The sequence below is a fragment of the Xyrauchen texanus genome, chromosome 32 (genome assembly GCF_025860055.1).
Source record: "Xyrauchen texanus isolate HMW12.3.18 chromosome 32, RBS_HiC_50CHRs, whole genome shotgun sequence".
Taxonomy (NCBI): domain Eukaryota; kingdom Metazoa; phylum Chordata; class Actinopteri; order Cypriniformes; family Catostomidae; genus Xyrauchen; species Xyrauchen texanus.
The window spans coordinates 35,402,240-35,419,716 of record NC_068307.1 but is presented as its reverse complement, the minus strand read 5'-3'; the positions used below and the strand labels follow the sequence as shown (position 1 = coordinate 35,419,716).

Here is a 17,477-nt window from a genome sequence, read left to right as displayed (position 1 = left end):
ACCCTTGACCCGAATTTATACTTACTGACTCTTGACAAAGGGAGCTAGGGAGCTGATTGAGACCACTCATAACAACTGACTTTTTGTTAATAATTTATTTAATGTGTTGTATTAGGCTGGCCCCGTGCCATACATCCCATGCGTTGTCTCTGTTTTTCAAATAAAAGCATTATAATAATAATAATAAAAAAATACATAAAAAAAAAACTCACAACGGACGTGCCTTGAACGAGCACGCATCCGTGAACGCGCCCGTCGCTACGTGCACTATACGAGGGGGAAGGGCAGCGTAAACAGAGAATTCCGAAAAGGAAGGGTGTTCTTTCAACTGATACTGCAAGTACATCAAGGTATGCATCAAAAAACACATTCTGAAACTGCACGTGCTCAAATATCGTCATCTTTATGACGTTTATGTTCATTTGTTTGTTTTTAAGCACTTGCAACCTCATGTATTTACCATTTTCAACTCAACGCAGCGCCATTACAGTACAGGGGTAAAATGGACAAAATGGCCATTTTCGATAATATTGGTTTTAAATGGGATTTGAGTTCTCGTGCATTGCCAAAATGCATGCACGTGTGACTTTATGCAAGTTATTCGCTCCATATACCATCAAAGACTATCTATGGACCAAATAAACAATGAGATTGTTTCTCCTTTCTTCCCAAATTGATGTGCCTTTATGTCCAGAGCGTGTTTGTTTGCGTGCTTTTTTCTGTACGAGGTTCCCTTTGCAGATCAGAGGTCATGCATTTACATTTCAACTGCCCTCTCCATAATAGTGCATACTAAGTAAATTCATTTTTTAAATATTTATTTGCAATATCCACACTATAACGGATTTAACATACAATGCATCATGTTTTTAATGGGTTCCCTGCTTTGATGCATACTAAAAATGCGCAGATTGAGCCAATATTCATTATTTCAAATAAATATTAATAAAGTGTTTTATTACTGGCAGGTTTGAATCATGCCCATTCGCCGAGCAGCTGCAGCTCCCCCCAAAGAAGAGGCACCCCCAGCTAATGCCCCTGAGGCAGGTACGTATTGCTCCATGCCTGGCACAGTGGGCATGTTGACAGGGTAATAATGATAACCTCACAGATAGAACCAATTCAAGCCACTTCATGAGAAATTGATTATTCTGTCATTATCTTCTCACCCTCATATCATTCCAAACACGTATGCTGTTATTTTTAACCGCGAAACACAAAAGGAGAATTTTTGAAGAATCTTGCATTTACACTTATTCTTTTAGAATACACTTTTATCCAAAGCAACTTGCAATTGAGGAACATTTTCATGAAGCTGTTTATACTAGTGACCATGTCTGTCAAGCACCAAAAAGGACAACAAATAAATAAATAACAACACCAAATAAGAACCATAAAATTAGTTAATGACTTTTGTGCTATATTTCAAGTCTTCTGAAGCCATTCTATAGCTAAACTGAGGAACATACTAATATTTAAGTCATAATTCATTTAAAATCCCTGTTGCAGCTGAAAATGTTTCATTTTAGTTAATTATTTATTTAAAGCAACTATTGTATAATGTTAACTATAAACATTAAAATCCCTTTTTTTATGTATAGCCACAAGACATAAACATACATTTTAACATGATTATATTGTGATAAAATCACTTACCTTATTTGTGTAAAGTTATATTTAGTTTTTGTCATGAGAACAAAGTTGTAATATTGGATTTATCTTTACACAGATATGGTTAGTATGAGATTTAATCACTCTAAAATAATTTTAACATGTATATTGTTTACTTCTTGTGGCTATACTTTTGTACATTTGAATGTTTATGGACTGGCCCCATTCAGTTCTATTGCAAGTGCATTGCTGTAACCATGATTTTTACTTTATTTTAAATATATAAGAGAAGAGTTGATCATTAATTTTTTTGTGGAAATCAACATTATGCCACAAATGCTGTCAATTGAGTGTAACTTGTATTGAACCTGGAACGTTCCTTTTTAGATAAACTTTTCTTAAAACTCCCAGTATTTTGAATACTGGTTTGTATTCCGTCTCCATCAGAACTGCTGTTAATCAGAAAGTTAAGACGATGAAAAATGTACCATCAAGAATCTATCCAACACCAGTTTGGAGCCTCTCTTTTCTAAAACATTTCAGTGCATCTCAATGTTTTGTGTTCCACAGATGCTGCTGCTGAAGATTCTGCCCCTAAGAAAGACAAAGACCCAGTGTCTGTTGAACCTAAGTTAAAAAATGATGAGTCAACGGCAGATGAGGGGGAGGAGCCGGCTGCTGATGGAGAAGAGCAGGCCAAAAATAATGGAGAGACACCTGATGAGGGGAATTCTGAGGAAGCAGGGACTGAACAAGGGAAGAGCAAGAAGAAAAAGGCTAAGGATGTTGGCGCAAAAATGTAAGTACAGAGGTTCTTTGCCTCTTGATGTCTTATTAATAATGACTGTTTGTTTGTTTGTTTTTGGGAACGCGTTTAAAAAAAGTTATTATATTTGCAATTCCATTTGGTGACTGCAGTGGCGCAAATATTACAGACTTTAACGTTAGGTATTTATGTTGACTTGTTGAAGCCAACATACTGTTATTCTACAGGGTTTGTTTAGGGCTACATCCACCTAACTTGGCACAGACTTTCAGACTGTTCTGACTTTGCTATGTCTTTTCTAACTGACAGCAATGGCACTTTTCACACAGCGGATGTTCAAATAGACTTGTATTGACAGAATGTTCAAACAAGTCAATGGAATGCTCGTTATTTCAAACTCCAGCTGTCCAAATATTTAAATGTAAACAAACATACAATACTTGCCATTTCATGGCTTTAGGTTGTAATACAAAATATATCCATCTTTTTTGAAGGTTATATCAGAAGGTCTTCAGACAAAGGCTTTGTCAAGCTAACATCATAGTTGGTCTTGACAAACTTGACTTATTTAAGGAATAATTGACGACGGACCACAGAATTATTGAAAAACAATGCACACCCGAGGTGGTAATGCAGTCACGACGTGCAGCTGAGGGGGATGTGAGGGTGTTTCCTACAAATATTTCAGATAATATAGAAACTGTTGTATTGATCAAGTGTATCTAGCTTTGATACAGCTCAAGCCTTTGGTGCTAGTTTGAAAACGTAACTTTAGAAGTGGAGGATGCGCTGCTTTTCAGCATTGGAGTAACAAGGTGTATTCATGTGTGTGAGCGTTTGTTAGTGCAGAGGAGGTGAGGGCATTTTTCAACCAAAAACGAAATAAATGTAGTATATTATAGACATTGTACTTAACCAATTTACTTTAACCAGTGTCTTTGTTTCAATTGGTTATTTTGTTGTGGTAGCCTGTATGGCTCTCAATAATTTTGTGATAAGTGATATGGAACCGTTATGCGGTCAAGACCTGGAACTGCTTCATAGCTGTACGATTACTTGAAAAATAATTGCACACCTTAGAATGTCTGTCAACCAATCAGAATCAAGCATTCAACAGACTGTGGTATAACTAGTTTTAACTTGTTCCTTGAATTAAACTGTTAAGTTAATGCTTATATTTTGCTCAAATTTTATAGTGACAAGGATGGAGATGACAAAGGAAAAAAAGCAAAAAAGAAGATTCCTTCCTGGGCAGCCATCTCCTGCAACAGATTAGCCGCAACTTCGCTTTCCCAGCCCAAAGTTGAAAAAATCATCATAGAAGCCATTGAGGTCTGAGTCTAGTTTTGTTTTCCCAGTTTAATGTCTAGAAATAAATGTTTTATCTAAGAAAGTCTTGGGAATGTTGTTATCCATTTAAGTTATAAGAATAGAACCTAACATTTCAGTTGAAATATATTTGCTGACATTAGTATACTGGTATTGATTATAGTTTATAAAAAAAAAAAAAAGTATAACTGCTAACTCAAAATATAGGCTCTTTTTTTCTTTTTCTTTTTTCTTCCCAACACTTTTTTTTTTTTTTTTTTTACCTTGAAAAAAGCTGAATGCCGAAATGTTGATAAGAAAAATAAAAGAGCCTACATTTTGAGATGTGCTGTTATACTCATATATATATATAATTTCCATAACTTGCACCTCTGATTCTAAGATGTGCATTTACTTGATTGTCACTTTCAAAATTCATTATTGTTTAACATCTTCGACAGCCAAGCAGCACTTCTGAAACCTAATGGACTCTCTGAGCCAAGATTTAGGTAGTAGAACCCTTTTGTTTTAAGTCATCTTTAAAAGTACGTTAATAATTTATCTACAGAGTTGCAAAGAGCGCGGTGGTGTCTCTGCCTTCACCATTATCAAATACGTGGAAAAGAAGTATCCATCGGTGGAAATGGACAAAAAGACCAAAAATCTCTATAAGAAGGCCATGAAAAGAATGGTCGAGAAGGGTGCAGTCAGACAGGTAATCTGCCATTTAAATTTGTGAATATGCATTTATATAGTTAAGTACACAAAGAATGCCAGGCCAGAAACATTCCTAATCTTCTCTTCTTTTCCCACAGCTGAAAGGCAAAGGCTTCTCTGGAAGTTTCACCATTGGAAAGGTATCTGCAAAATCTTTTCTTTTTAAAAAGTAAACTCTAAAATGAGTGCTGTCAGCTAAAACTAGCCTAACATTTTCTTCAATCATAGTATCATTGATGTAACTCATTTATTTTCATTGTTCACATACTGCAATATCTGTCATAAACATGATTGCCATTAGCCTGTTTTTGACCTGAAACATACAGTACTTTACATAAGTATGCAGACACTTTGCCAACACTTGGCCCGGTTGAACATGTTTAAAGGGATAGTTCCCCCCAAGATGAAAATTCAGTCATCATTTAAGGTGGGCGTACACAGTGTTTCGACTGTCATGCAAGCTCCTGACCTATTTTATATTCCAGTCTGGAGAGAGCGCATGGAAAGCTTTGGTGCTCATGTGGTTGTGACTGTCCTCATGTGAGAGGAATTATGAGCGGATTTTTTTAAAACAAGATTTTTAAACATTGCTACATGCGTCTTTAAAGCGCATTTACATGGACAAGACTTCTAGAATGACATGGTGACGTAGCCTACATCTAAAGCTGAATAATACAGATAGCCTACTCCACTAAAATAACTGCGCTAAACGTCAAGCGGCAACACACTGTCATTATGACATTTACATTTACATTTATGCATTTGGCAGACGCTTTTATCCAAAGCGACTTACAGTGCAATTATTACAGGGACAATCCCCCTGGAACAACCTGGAGTTAAGTGCCTTGCTCAAGGACACAATGTTGGTGGCTGTGGGGTTAGAACCAATGACTTTCTGATTAACACCCCTGTGCTTTAGCCACTACGCCACCACCACTCCATTATGACTGATGTATGCAGTCATGAAATCACACAGCCTTTCTTCAAAATCTGAACCTGTCAAATGTCGGACAGCATTTGTAACAGTTATCCATATATATATATATACACACACACACACACACTCTATTAGGGGTGCGTAGTTTACCAGTACTAACGAAGTATTGCAATACCAAAAAAATGTAAACGGTACGATATCATCTTGTTGCTTACTTTGGTAACATATTACAGTAAGCTGCCATTAGCAAAGTGATATAAGATGTGACAGTTTTGCGGTGAAAACAATGACAAAACCTCTGGATATGGCCAATTGTGATCGTTAAGTAGCAGAAGGATGTAATTTAATGAAATAATATACAGTCACATGTGCTGCACACTACATGTGCTACACACACACACACTCGCTCACTCAATACTGGTGCTTAACTTTCATGCAGTGTGTTTAGAGAAAAAAACGGCTGTGAACTGTGCAGCTCTGAGATTTCAGCTTGAGAGTCGCGACGAGAGTATTACAGCGTTAATGGGAAGATTGATATAACTAACCTGTGAAAAAAGGAACAACTCCGACATCTGTCAAAATAAAAGTCCTGCTAAAATGAAAGCTCTATTCAACTGGATGCGTGAAGATGAAAATACAACTACTGTATAAAATGCAACATTTAAAAAGTAGCAACAATACTCATAATAACAATTATATAATATTAAATTGCTGTATTATTATCTGTAAGCAATATTACAAACACAAGTGTATTATCAGCATGTTGAGATTCACATAGCAGCCTTGTGCCACAGGTAATCAGATGTTTTTAATTAATATTTAATGCTCTATTGTGCAAAAATTTGGTGTGTGTGTGTGTGTTTTTGTTTTTTAAATTGGCAGTTGAGTTTTTAGGTAATGCAGCCCCTGGCCATGCCAGGAATGAAAGCAATATCCACCACTGGCTTTATGTCTTATAATGATAAATAGGGCATAAATTAATGCGATAGCTTCGGAATTCATCGTGTCGAGTACCACTGCACCATGTACGCCCGGCTTTACTCACCCTCATGTCATCCCAGATGTGTATTCTTTTCTTTCTTCTGCTGGACACAAATTCATATTTTAAAAATAATATCTCTGTAGGACCATACAATGCAAGTGAATGGTGGCCACAACTGTAAAGGTCCAAAAAGCACAAAGGCAGCACAAAAGTAATCCATACCACTCAGTTGTTAAATCCATATCTTCAGAAGAGCTATAAGTGTTGGTAAGAAACGGATCAATATTGAAGTCATTTTTTACTCTAAATTCACCTCTCTGCCCAGTAGGTGACGATATGCATGAAGAATGCGAAGCACCAAAAACAAAAGAATGTTTAAGTGGGGGTTGGTAGTAAAAAAGGACTTAAATACTGGTCGGTTTCTCACCCACACATGTATCGCTTCTGAAGATGTGGATTTAACTACTGGAGTCATATGAATTTCTTTTATGCTGCCTTAATATGCTTTTTGGACCTTTGAAATTCTGGCCACCTTTCACTTGCATTGTATGGACCTACAGAGCTGAGATATTCTTCTAAATATCTTTGTGTTCAGCAGAAGAAAGTCATACACATCTGGGTTGGTATAAGGGCGAGTAATTGATTAGGGAATTTTCAACTTAATGTATGTTCTTGCATCACTGTGATGTTAACAAACTTCAGTACTTTAGGGGATGATGGAGTTACTCTTAAAAAGTCTGCCTTTAATCTGTATGACTGCATCCAAAAATGCATAATTCCCTGCTATGTAGTATGCCAGAAACAGAATGCTAATGGAGTAGAATGTAGAAATTTTCAGTAGTAGTAAAACAGTTTGAAAGATTTACACTTTATTTGACAAAAATAACTCTTTTGTATTTTGGATTGTGATGTGAGGTTTTGTATAAAGGCTCTTAATTTGCTAAGAATAATACAATATTATGTTGAAAATGAATTGTTCTATTTTCATTTGATTAAAGGTTTAATTCACTAATTTAGTTTGACACCATTTTGATGCTAAAATTAAAATAAACTTTTGAATATTGAAATTAGGAAAAGATAAAACAAAACCGGTATTGGTGTTCTCCAAAAAATGGTATTGGGACATTCTTAGTCAAATACATGACATACTACAAAGTTATTCCCTATTCAGGGAAGTTGGTTTGAATATATCGCATTTATCTTCAAACTGTTGCTCCACCATGACAGTAGTTCACTTGAAAGATAAAAACTCCATAGAAGTGGACAAATCACACTAATGTCCATTATAGCGCCCCTTGTGACAACGTTAAGAATGCAACGCATACTTGCATCATGACATAAATAGTAGTCTGACACAATTTGGAATGCAATAGTACACAAAATTGAGCTTGTGTGTCAATAAACGTCTGCGTTCACATACCTGAGTAGGTTTAGGCTCCTAATTCTCAATCCTGTTGTTGTTGTTTTTTAGTTCTAATGTTGTATTGTTTGTGGGTGGATGGTAGAAGTCAGCTGTGACTGCAGAGATGAAGGAGAACTTGGGAGACTCTCTGCCTCTGATCATCACTCGCCTTTGTGAACCAAAGGAGGCCTCGTACATCCTCATCAAAAAATACTTAGAGCAACACTTCCCTCAACTCAACGTGGAGAACAGGTGATTTCTGGCTCCGGTTTAGAAGGCAGAACATCCTTTTAAATGTAGCCTTAAATGTAAAGTCTTTCTGTAATCCTTTCTAAGGCCTGACATTTTGAAGAACTGCCTGCAGAGATCAGTGGAAAAGGGCTACCTGGAGCAGATCACTGGTAAAGGAGCCTCTGGAACCTTCCAGGTGAGTTATCCTCTGGAGTTGTTCAACGGTTAAAACCAGGTTTTCAATGAGCATCTATCAGTGTTCCCAGGCATCCTGGAATTTTGCAAGTCATGGAAAATTAGAAAAATACATAAATGTCCTGGAACAATAATGATTTGTCCTGGAAAATATTAATCGAACCATTTGACGGTGTTGCTTGCAAGGTTTCCGTTACAAGCACAAAAACGTGGTAATGATCTGACTCTGAATAGGTGTAAAATTCACAAATCTGTATAGTTTTCACTGCTGCCGGCTGCACATTGTGAAACAACATCAGTGGTTAAGGGCGCTTACACACTCATGATTGATTACAGCAGCAGCCAATCATGAGCTTGGCAATTGTGGTCCAACCAAGGCAGATCTCTTGATTGTTACAGCTATGACCAATCGCGTGCTTTGCACATGCAAAGTAAGAAGCGGCATTTGTGAATGTTCTCATTCATAAGCAAACTGAATGACCTGGTACTCGTACCGACCGACCGACTGAATGAGAGGGGTATGCTGTTCGTTTACTTCAGCATTGGCATGTGAGTCTACTTTGTTCATCATGGAGAGAAAAGAGCGGAAGAGCTATTAATGTGTAAAAGTGACTGATGTTTCTGCACGTTGAGGGGATGTCACATGACTTTGAGAGTGCAAAGCAACATTAAATATTTTAAAATGGTTGAAATTTATGAAGAGATGTTGAACGTCTCATAATTTCCCTCTTCGTCATTCCGGCATACCGTCCCCTTTGAAGTCAATGCATTCACTGACGCAGCATAAACTCTTCAGTGTGTAGGCACCCTAATTTGGAGGAGAAAGCGCCACTTGACGCTGGTGTTTAGCAGAGCTTTATGCCTCAACTCATGTGAAATGCACTTTACAATGATGACGGAACATCATTGAAACTCAAAATTATTGTTATTATGCTATTATTGTTGTCTTTTCTGATAAGTCATGTTCAGCAGTTTAAATACTGTAGGAAAATGATACAGTACATCTGCTTTGTTTTTATAATGCTTAAACATTCTACTGAAGTCTGTAGATTTGACATGCAAATTTTAGTAATGTAGAAGGTAAGGATGTTATTGATACTCATTATTAGACTATTGTTGTTGTCTTTTTGGATGTTCACAAACTGAGTGGAAATTAGAGATCTGATTTGTTCTTATAATGCTTAAACACTATTAAGTCTCTTGGCAGATTTCAGTCGTGAACATTTCAAATGATTCAATGACTCATTCTTAGCACATTAGATTTTCATTTGTTGCCACATAGTGGCATCTCCAGAAGGGGTCACTAAACCACACTATGTAACACAATTTTTGTTCCTGGGTAGTAAGTGTTATTTCCTAATTGCTTATGCCTCAAAAGAATAGAAAATGGCTATTATTACCCACAAACTTTGTTTTTGTGACCAGGACAGTGAAATTTGGAAATTTCCAATTAGAAAACAGGTGAATTTGTGTCTTTTCATTCACATAAAGTCAGAAAAAAACAATGCCATTGAGCATGCTGCTTATCTGGAGGTGAGAAACTTCTGTCAAACGGCAAAATAAAAGCTTGGTTTAAATGGACACATGTTTTTGCTTAAATATTACACTTGTTGGGCACATAAAATGTTCTGGAAATGTCCTGGAAAATTGTGGCTTGAAAAGAGTGGGAACCCTGTCTATGTTTGTGCTCTAACAGCTGAAGAAAGTTGGAAACAAAGTGCTCATGGGTGGCGGACTGCTGGACGAAGCTGTAGTGGCTGCCATCACGGCCATGAACGAACCCAAGACCTGCAGCATCACTACACTACGCAAGTTCCTGATGGAGAATAAGGAGCAGCCAACTGTCTATTTAATCGGTACAGGACTCCATTAGGTCGGGGGCCTGGGTAGCTTAGCAATATGCTGACTAACACTCCTGGAGTCGCAAGTACGAATCCAATTGGCCCGTTTGCTAAGGTGGGTAGAGTCACGTTGGGTTAACCTCCTCGTGGTCGCTATAATATGGTTCTCGTTCGGGCAGAGAATAGCACGAGCCTCCACATGTGCAGATTGACTGTCTTAGATGCAGAGGCAACTGAGATTCGTCCTCCGCCACCTGGATTGAGGCGAGTTACTACGCCACCACGAGGACCTAGAGCGCATTGGGTATTGGGCATACCATATTGGGAAGAAAAATCATTTGTGTAATGGGTTTTGTGTGATTTTAATTTAATATCTATCTTGCAGAATTTCTTAATGTTATTTGTCCTATCATCATAGTGGCTAACATGAAGAGGACCTTGCAGAAGTGTAAAATGATGGGATGGATGGAGCAGATTTCTGGTCATGGACTCAATGGCTCGTACCAGCTTAGCTATCCGTATTACCCAAGGTACATTTAACTCAAATGGATTAGTTACATTTCAACTTGTATGTTAATAATGTTCACATTTGAAATACTTAAATCGGTCATTTCTCACATTGTACAGTTGGCACTGCAATTCGGGGTTACCGTGACTTTCTTGCTCTATTTTACCTTATTTTGAGAAGTTCAGAGGGTTTTTATTGAGATATTCAACCTTGACTGTCTAATATATAATATATAGAGAAAATAATGTTCATAATAATATCAGATAATTCTTTATTGTGGCACATGAGTAATGCGTTGATTAGACAATACAAAAAGTGGCTTTATAAGTCACTATATTGGTTGGTTTATGTCCATATCATTGAACATAAGCCTATCACTTGCCTACAGTCCACAACAATCCATTTTACAATCGAGTTCATCAGTCTATCCGACATAGACACGACACATACATAAACAGCGATTTTATGATGCTGTGTAAAGTTACATGTTGTTTGAAACTTTTAAAAACGTTTCTTGAGACCCCTGCACTCTTCTCTGTCAAGCTGTCTTTGATCAGCTGTAGGTTTGTTTTCTGCACAGCTGCATGTTAGTGATGTTTCGTTCCTGACCAAATCAGTCTTTTAGAACGAATCTTTCTCTGATGTTTCTCCCATTTCAAAGGCAATGAGCTCTAGTTTGAAGTCAGGGATGTAATCCTTCTGGATTTTTCCAGATTTCGACTTTTCCCGGCCTAAAAATGTGACCCACTCGAATGTGTAAATCTGTTTAAAGAATGCCCTGTCTTGTGTATTTAACCTTCCCTTGGATGATCATTGGGTATTAAATGGGTTTGAACCATTGCCACAATTGTTGACAGTTTAAAAGCATTATTGTTAGAGGTATTTGCAGTGAAAATGTGAAATTTAACTTCATTTAAAGTATTCATTGCCAGTCATTTGAAGCATTTTGTATGTATAATTATAAATACCTACGGATACAGTACAGACATTAGAAAATGTTCAGTCTAAACACGTTTTTTCAAATTTTCCAATTTAGATCAGGAAATGATCTTGGGAGATGAACATGTTAAAAATGGACATTACTTTTTTGTGAGACCACTCTCTGTAAAAGCTCTGTGAATTGAAATGCACAATTCAGCAGTAAAACTAGCCACATAATGTGGGTGCTCATAAGAAAATTGGCATAATTCAATTTATTAATTATCATTTTCAAATAAATGTGGAAAAACCAGCATGACGGTTGTAAAAGCGGCACTTACAGTACTTGTTAAGGGAAAACCATTTAACACGCTTCCAAACCTGCAGATTTTGACCTGAGACACTTGATATTCATCAAGGTAGCATTATGGACTGAATTAAGATTGAAATGCCCCAGCTTGATGACTAAACTACAAAATGCTGTATTTTAAAACATGGTCTACTTTGAGTGCTTCAGATAGCACTACACTAGTAGTATGGTGAACGGATTCAAAAGGCTCGTCACTGGGATGAATCAAAATCTCCACCACTACTACAAAATTTCCTGTACAGCTGGAGATGCGCTGACTAAAAAAAAAGAAAAGGAGGTGTTTCTGCAAGCTTGACTTGCTCCATTGGTTGGAAAATTCCTTACTACAGTGGGCGTGCTTAATTGTTACATTTTATTTTTTTTAATCAATATTTTTCATATAATTAATCGCACTGAATTAACACCGTAAATGGACAGCGTTAATTTGAGCTTATTCCATTTGTCAATTTTGTATCAGAACTGTGATAGACGTGAGTTTTATTCCTATAGTTGCAAAAGACAAAAATAAAATGTCATGAAATTGCTTGAATTCACCAACTATCTGTTTGGTCCTTCTCTGCAGCCCAACAGTTCTGTTTCCAGAGATGATGGAAAAACTCAAACAGAAGGAGGAACAGAAGCTCAAACGCAAGAAGAAAAGTGACGATTCATCTGATGAAGAATCCCAAGAGTCGGAGGAAGAATCTGAAGAGGAAGAATCAGATGATGAGCCTCCTCAAAAAAAGAGGTGAATTCCATTATATCGTCTCAAAATCGCAACTGGTCCAAAAGTTTGCTGTCCTTTTCTGCATATCGCAGTGCCGTTTTGAGGTCCGTTCTGCATAACGCAGCGGCTCATTTTAGCTTGGCCCATTTTGCGGCCAACCCACCGGCCCGCTCGGTTCTCCTGATGGCCAGTCTACCCCTGATCGGCCCCAAAGTGTGTCAGCCCACTGGGAAAATGCCTGGTATGCCAGATTACCAGTCCAGCCCTGGTCTGTAACTATTGATTATACATACTTGGAGTTATGGGTGTGAACAAACACCTAACTTTAGTATTAAACTTCTGCATGTAACCTGCCCTGATCTGTTTGTGCTGAAGACATGAATGATTCCTCATATGTCATGCCTCTCATCATACAGTTTGGTGAGAGAAATGAGTGTTATTAAATCTCGAAACAATCAGATTTAACACTTTGTTTTTCTAGCGGATGATATAACAGGCAAAAAACCTCCTAAACTTTATTTACATTTGGAAAACAAAGCAGCAATAAACTGGGTTCCCGCCATTTTAGAAAACCTGGAAATATCATGGAAATTTAAATGGGGATTTCCAGGCCTGGAGAAGTCATGGAAATTATTTAAAGGGGTCTTTTGACATATAAGAGATCCTTGTACTCTTTAAAAACCCTCCTTTGTTGAAACCAAGTTGCCAAAACGACTCATTCTCTACTTCCCCCACATTGTGATGGGACACTGTGGTCCCACTGTGTGCATTTGCACAACACCAATTTAATGTCTGCTTTACTTTATCACTTCCATGGCCCTCCCAACAGCCATGAGCAGTGAGATTGCAAGGAGAGAACCGGTCCGTTTAGAGCAGAGAGCCAATCATAACAGTGGGTGTTTACTGTCAATCTTTAAGCAGAAACGGCACCAAAACTGAGCATTTCTGACAGAGGGTCAGAATGTGGGTGGAGGATGATCATGTTTAACAACTTTTTTCTTTTATGCAAAAACATGTTCTTAAGTGAACCTGAAGGAACATACAGCTCTGGAAAATTAAGAGACCACTGCAAAATGATCAGTTTCCCTGGATTTACTATTTCTAGGTATGTGTTTGAGTAAAATGAACATTTTGGTTTTCTATAAAGTACTTAAAACATTTCTCCAAAATTCCAAATAAAAATATTGTCATTTAGAGCATTTATTTTGAGCATTACTGGTCAAAAAATCTAAAAAGATGCAGTGTTCCAGAGCTTGAATAATGCAAAGAAATGCAAAGTTTCTTTTGTTCCAAACAATACTCAATTTTAACTTAGTAAGTGTTCAGAAATCAATATTTGGTGGAATAACACTGATATTCAATCACAGCTTTCATGCGCCTTGGTATGCTCTCTACCAGTTTTTCACATTGCTGTTGGGTGACTTTATGCCACTCCTGGCACAAAAATTCAAGCAGCTCAGCTTAGTTTGATGGCTTGTGGACATCCATCTTCCTCTTGATCACATGCCAGAGGTTTTCAATGGGGAGATTGGGCTAGCCATGACAGGGTCTTGATCCGGTGATCATCCATCCACACCTTGATTGACCTGGCTGTGTGGCATGGAGCATTGTCCTGCTGGAAAAAAACAATTCTCAGAGTTGGAGGATATTGTCAGAGCAGAAAGAAGCAATTTTTCTTCCAGGATAACCTTGTACATGGCTTGATTCATTTGTCCTTCACAATGACAAATTTGTCCAATTCCAGCCTTGCTAAAGCACCCCCAGATCATCACCGATCCTCTGGGGGTACTTCAAGACTGGAATCGTTCTGCCAATTTCATTGACTAGAAATTGCTATATGGGAGTGCAATCTTTTATACAGTTTGTCTTTTTATATATATATATATATATATATATATATATATCTGTATATATATGTATATTATCTGATATAGTAATTTGAATTAAGTAATGAGTCACAAGGTGTGGCAACCCTGAATAAAGCATTATTGTCATTGTATCATTGCCTTTTTTATGTGGTTAGTGAAGTAATGCTACTTTGGTACCAAGTTGATAATAAAATAATGGACCACTGGTATTAAAATTAATGGGAGAAATATGAACGCCCAACGGATGTAGAAAAGGAAGTCCTGCCTCACAGGTAAAAGAGCCAATCACCTTTTAGATACAGATATCATATTTGCTGAACCAGCCTGAAAGATTGCAGTTTTTTTTTTAGCGTGATCCGAAAGAAATTAAAGCGCAGTTTATGATATCATTGTTGTCTGATATTACTGCTGATTTAAAATATGCTCTTTGACTGTAATATTGACCAGCTGTTTTGGAGATTTTGTTCTTCCGCCATTCAAATAGACTCCCAAAGCCAAATACTATTTTTATAATGCCTGGATAATATAACACAAGGTACTGTGATACAAATACATATGGAATAGTGCACATTTAAGAATAACAATGTACAGAAATAAATATGATGCACTACCTAATATTAAATATAATTTATAAGAAGTCATTGGCTCACGGTCTTTTCTTTATTAAATTGTAGCAATAACTTGTTATATTATCTTTAACAACAATGTTTAAAATTTTCCACAAGAGCACATGAATGGCACCTGTAATATTTGCAAGACTCGAAAGCATGAGCAATAGAAATGGTGATCAATCAACTATTTGTGTACCTAAAGACTTCTTAACAAAACATTTAAGAGTATTAGATGCAACCTGGAAAAACAAAGAGGCCTAATAGAGTCCTTTTTGGGGGAAAATTTACTGAAATTTTGGTATTGTGACAATTCGAGATGTAGTCACTCGCTTGGGTTTACATAATTTCAAAGTTGTCGTTGCTAAGCTAATCATGCTTTTATTTGTCCACAGGAACCAGCGATCTGCGCCTAAAGCTCGACACAATAAAAGGGCTACAACCAACAGCAGAAAATCTGCTGTGGCAAAGAGATCAGTTGCACCAGCCAAGAAACCCGCTCAATCAGCCAAGAGACCTGTAGCCGCTGCGAAAAAAGCACCTGAACCTAAAGCCACACCAGTCAAGAAAGCTGCCCCGACACGCAAACCTAAAACGCCTATAGCCAAAAAGATGACAAACAGGGGGTCTAAACGGCCAGCACCCAAGGCAGCTAAGAAGGAGGAATCTACAGTGAAGACTAAACCTGTTGCCCTCAAGTCACTCCGAGCCCGGAAATGAGCCCACGATTACTCAGATTATCAACTGTATCTCTCCAGACTGCAGTACTGGCTATTTTCACCTATTATTTGTTTAGAAGCTTCCTCGTTCTCCTAGTCTTGGAGCTGTGATGAAGATTTATCAACCTCAAAGTTATTCTGCTGTTTTCCACTACAGGCATTTTCTGTTCAATATTCTTATATTACAGGTTAAGTTGTAGAGTGTAGATGCTGTTTGTGTTGTTTATGATGCTCATTCATGTCACCATTATGAGAAGCAGCTGTCTTTGTCTCAGTTGTGCACCAATGAAAATTTTAATTTAATTTAATTTTTTAGTTTTTGTAGTCCGCCTTTCTAGAGAAGCAAGCATTTCATTTGTTTGTTCCACCCATTCTTTAACATTTGAGTCTCGTCAGTGTTTAAGAAAAAACTGTTTGTTAGTATTGACAATTAATAATTTAATTATTTGGTCGTGTTTTGTAAAATTAGGTCTTAGCTACTGTTGTTATCAAAAAGAGTTTTGTTGCTGTTGATTCCTTCGTGTAAGTCATTTTAAAGAACAGTTATTGATGCTTAACTTTCAGTTGAACATTCGAAAGTCTACCTGAACTCAAGAGTTCAAATTTGATGAATTTTGAATCATTAAATAAACTTTGGCATCCATATCCATGACTGTAATTTTGTTATGTTTAGACAATGAAGGAGACTGTAATTTGAAAAAATGTTCTAAGCAAATGTTTTAAACATTCACAGCACTGCTAACCTGGTCATTCTCTTGTGTGTTAGTTTATCAGGGGAGTTAGATGTAATTTTATGAGCACTGCTCACCTTACCCTGCGTGCATGTATCTAATATACTTTTCTGTAGTCCTTAATAAAGTGACTATATTTGTATTTTTTTGACTGTTCTTTTGCTTAGTTGGTTTGGTTTGATACTCAACTAAGAGATGTTTAAAGAGGTTGCCCAAATATTTCAATCTCAGAATCAGAAGGTTTTAAGGAACAGTTCACCCATAAATGAACATTCTCGCATTTACTTGCCCTCATGCCATCCCCGATGTGTATGACTTGCTTTCTTCTGCTGAAAACATACAAAAAAATTTAGAAGAATATCTCTGCTATGTAGGTCCATACAATGCAAGTGATTGGTGACCAAAACTTTGAAAGTCCAGCATAAATGTAAACTGTACAACTCCAGTGGAAGTTACTTTCACATTCAGTAACCTAATGTTTGATGCTGGTCAAAGTAAAAAAAAAAAAAGTACTTAAATATGGATCTGTTTCTCACCCACACCCATCATATCACTTCTGAAGACATGGAATTAACCACTTGGGTCTTTCGGATTACTTTTATGCTGCCTTCATGTCCTTTGTGGGCCCTCTGAGATCTGGTCACCATTCACTTGCATTGTAAGGACCTACAGAGCTGAGATATTCTTCTAAAAGTCTTTGTGTTCTGCATAAGAAAGAAAGTCATACCATCTGGGATGGCATGAGTGCGAGTATATGATGAGAGAATTTTCCTTTTTGGATGAGCTGTCCCTTTAAATCACTATTATGGTGTTGTCTCAGTTAAATCTATTCATGTTAAATGTGTACAGGGACCTCTAACTCACCATGGCAAATTCTTCTCCATGTTCTGACATGCCCAGTGTTTTAAGAGGTGGCATGCTTTAATTCAATATACTAATCTGCAAATCGAATTGTTTACAAAAACTTAACATGTTTATTGCCCCTTTATCTTTATAAAAGCATATATCTTAACATTTACATTGCTGATACCTGTGATGGGGCATACATTACTGGAATGA

At 37.2% G+C, this 17,477-nt stretch overlaps 1 protein-coding gene across 1 annotated transcript; it reads left to right on the top strand.

Annotated features, from left to right (window-relative positions):
* The first annotated feature begins 247 nt into the window (after window positions 1–247).
* Window positions 248–16,531, top strand: LOC127625722 (heterochromatin protein 1-binding protein 3-like). The gene is made up of 12 exons (XM_052101084.1): window positions 248–350; window positions 969–1,047; window positions 2,182–2,410; window positions 3,574–3,709; window positions 4,254–4,400; window positions 4,501–4,542; window positions 7,827–7,975; window positions 8,060–8,150; window positions 9,846–10,005; window positions 10,409–10,520; window positions 12,349–12,513; window positions 15,364–16,531. Exons 2-12 carry the CDS (start codon window positions 978–980, stop codon window positions 15,686–15,688), a joined length of 1,626 nt encoding a protein of 541 aa, XP_051957044.1. The 5' UTR covers window positions 248–350; window positions 969–977; the 3' UTR covers window positions 15,689–16,531.
* Window positions 16,532–17,477: the final 946 nt, after the last annotated feature.

What these genes read in the sequence shown, in the direction of transcription:
- LOC127625722 (XM_052101084.1), top strand. Translation starts at nt 978, where the DNA reads ATGCCCATTCGCCGAGCAGCTGCAGCTCCCCCCAAAGAAGAGGCACCC. An exon ending in AGCTAATGCCCCTGAGGCAG is followed by an intron (nt 1,048 to 2,181) that starts GTACGTATTGCT and finishes TGTGTTCCACAG; the next exon opens with ATGCTGCTGCTGAAGATTCT. An exon ending in TCATCATAGAAGCCATTGAG is followed by an intron (nt 3,710 to 4,253) that starts GTCTGAGTCTAG and finishes ATTTATCTACAG; the next exon opens with AGTTGCAAAGAGCGCGGTGG.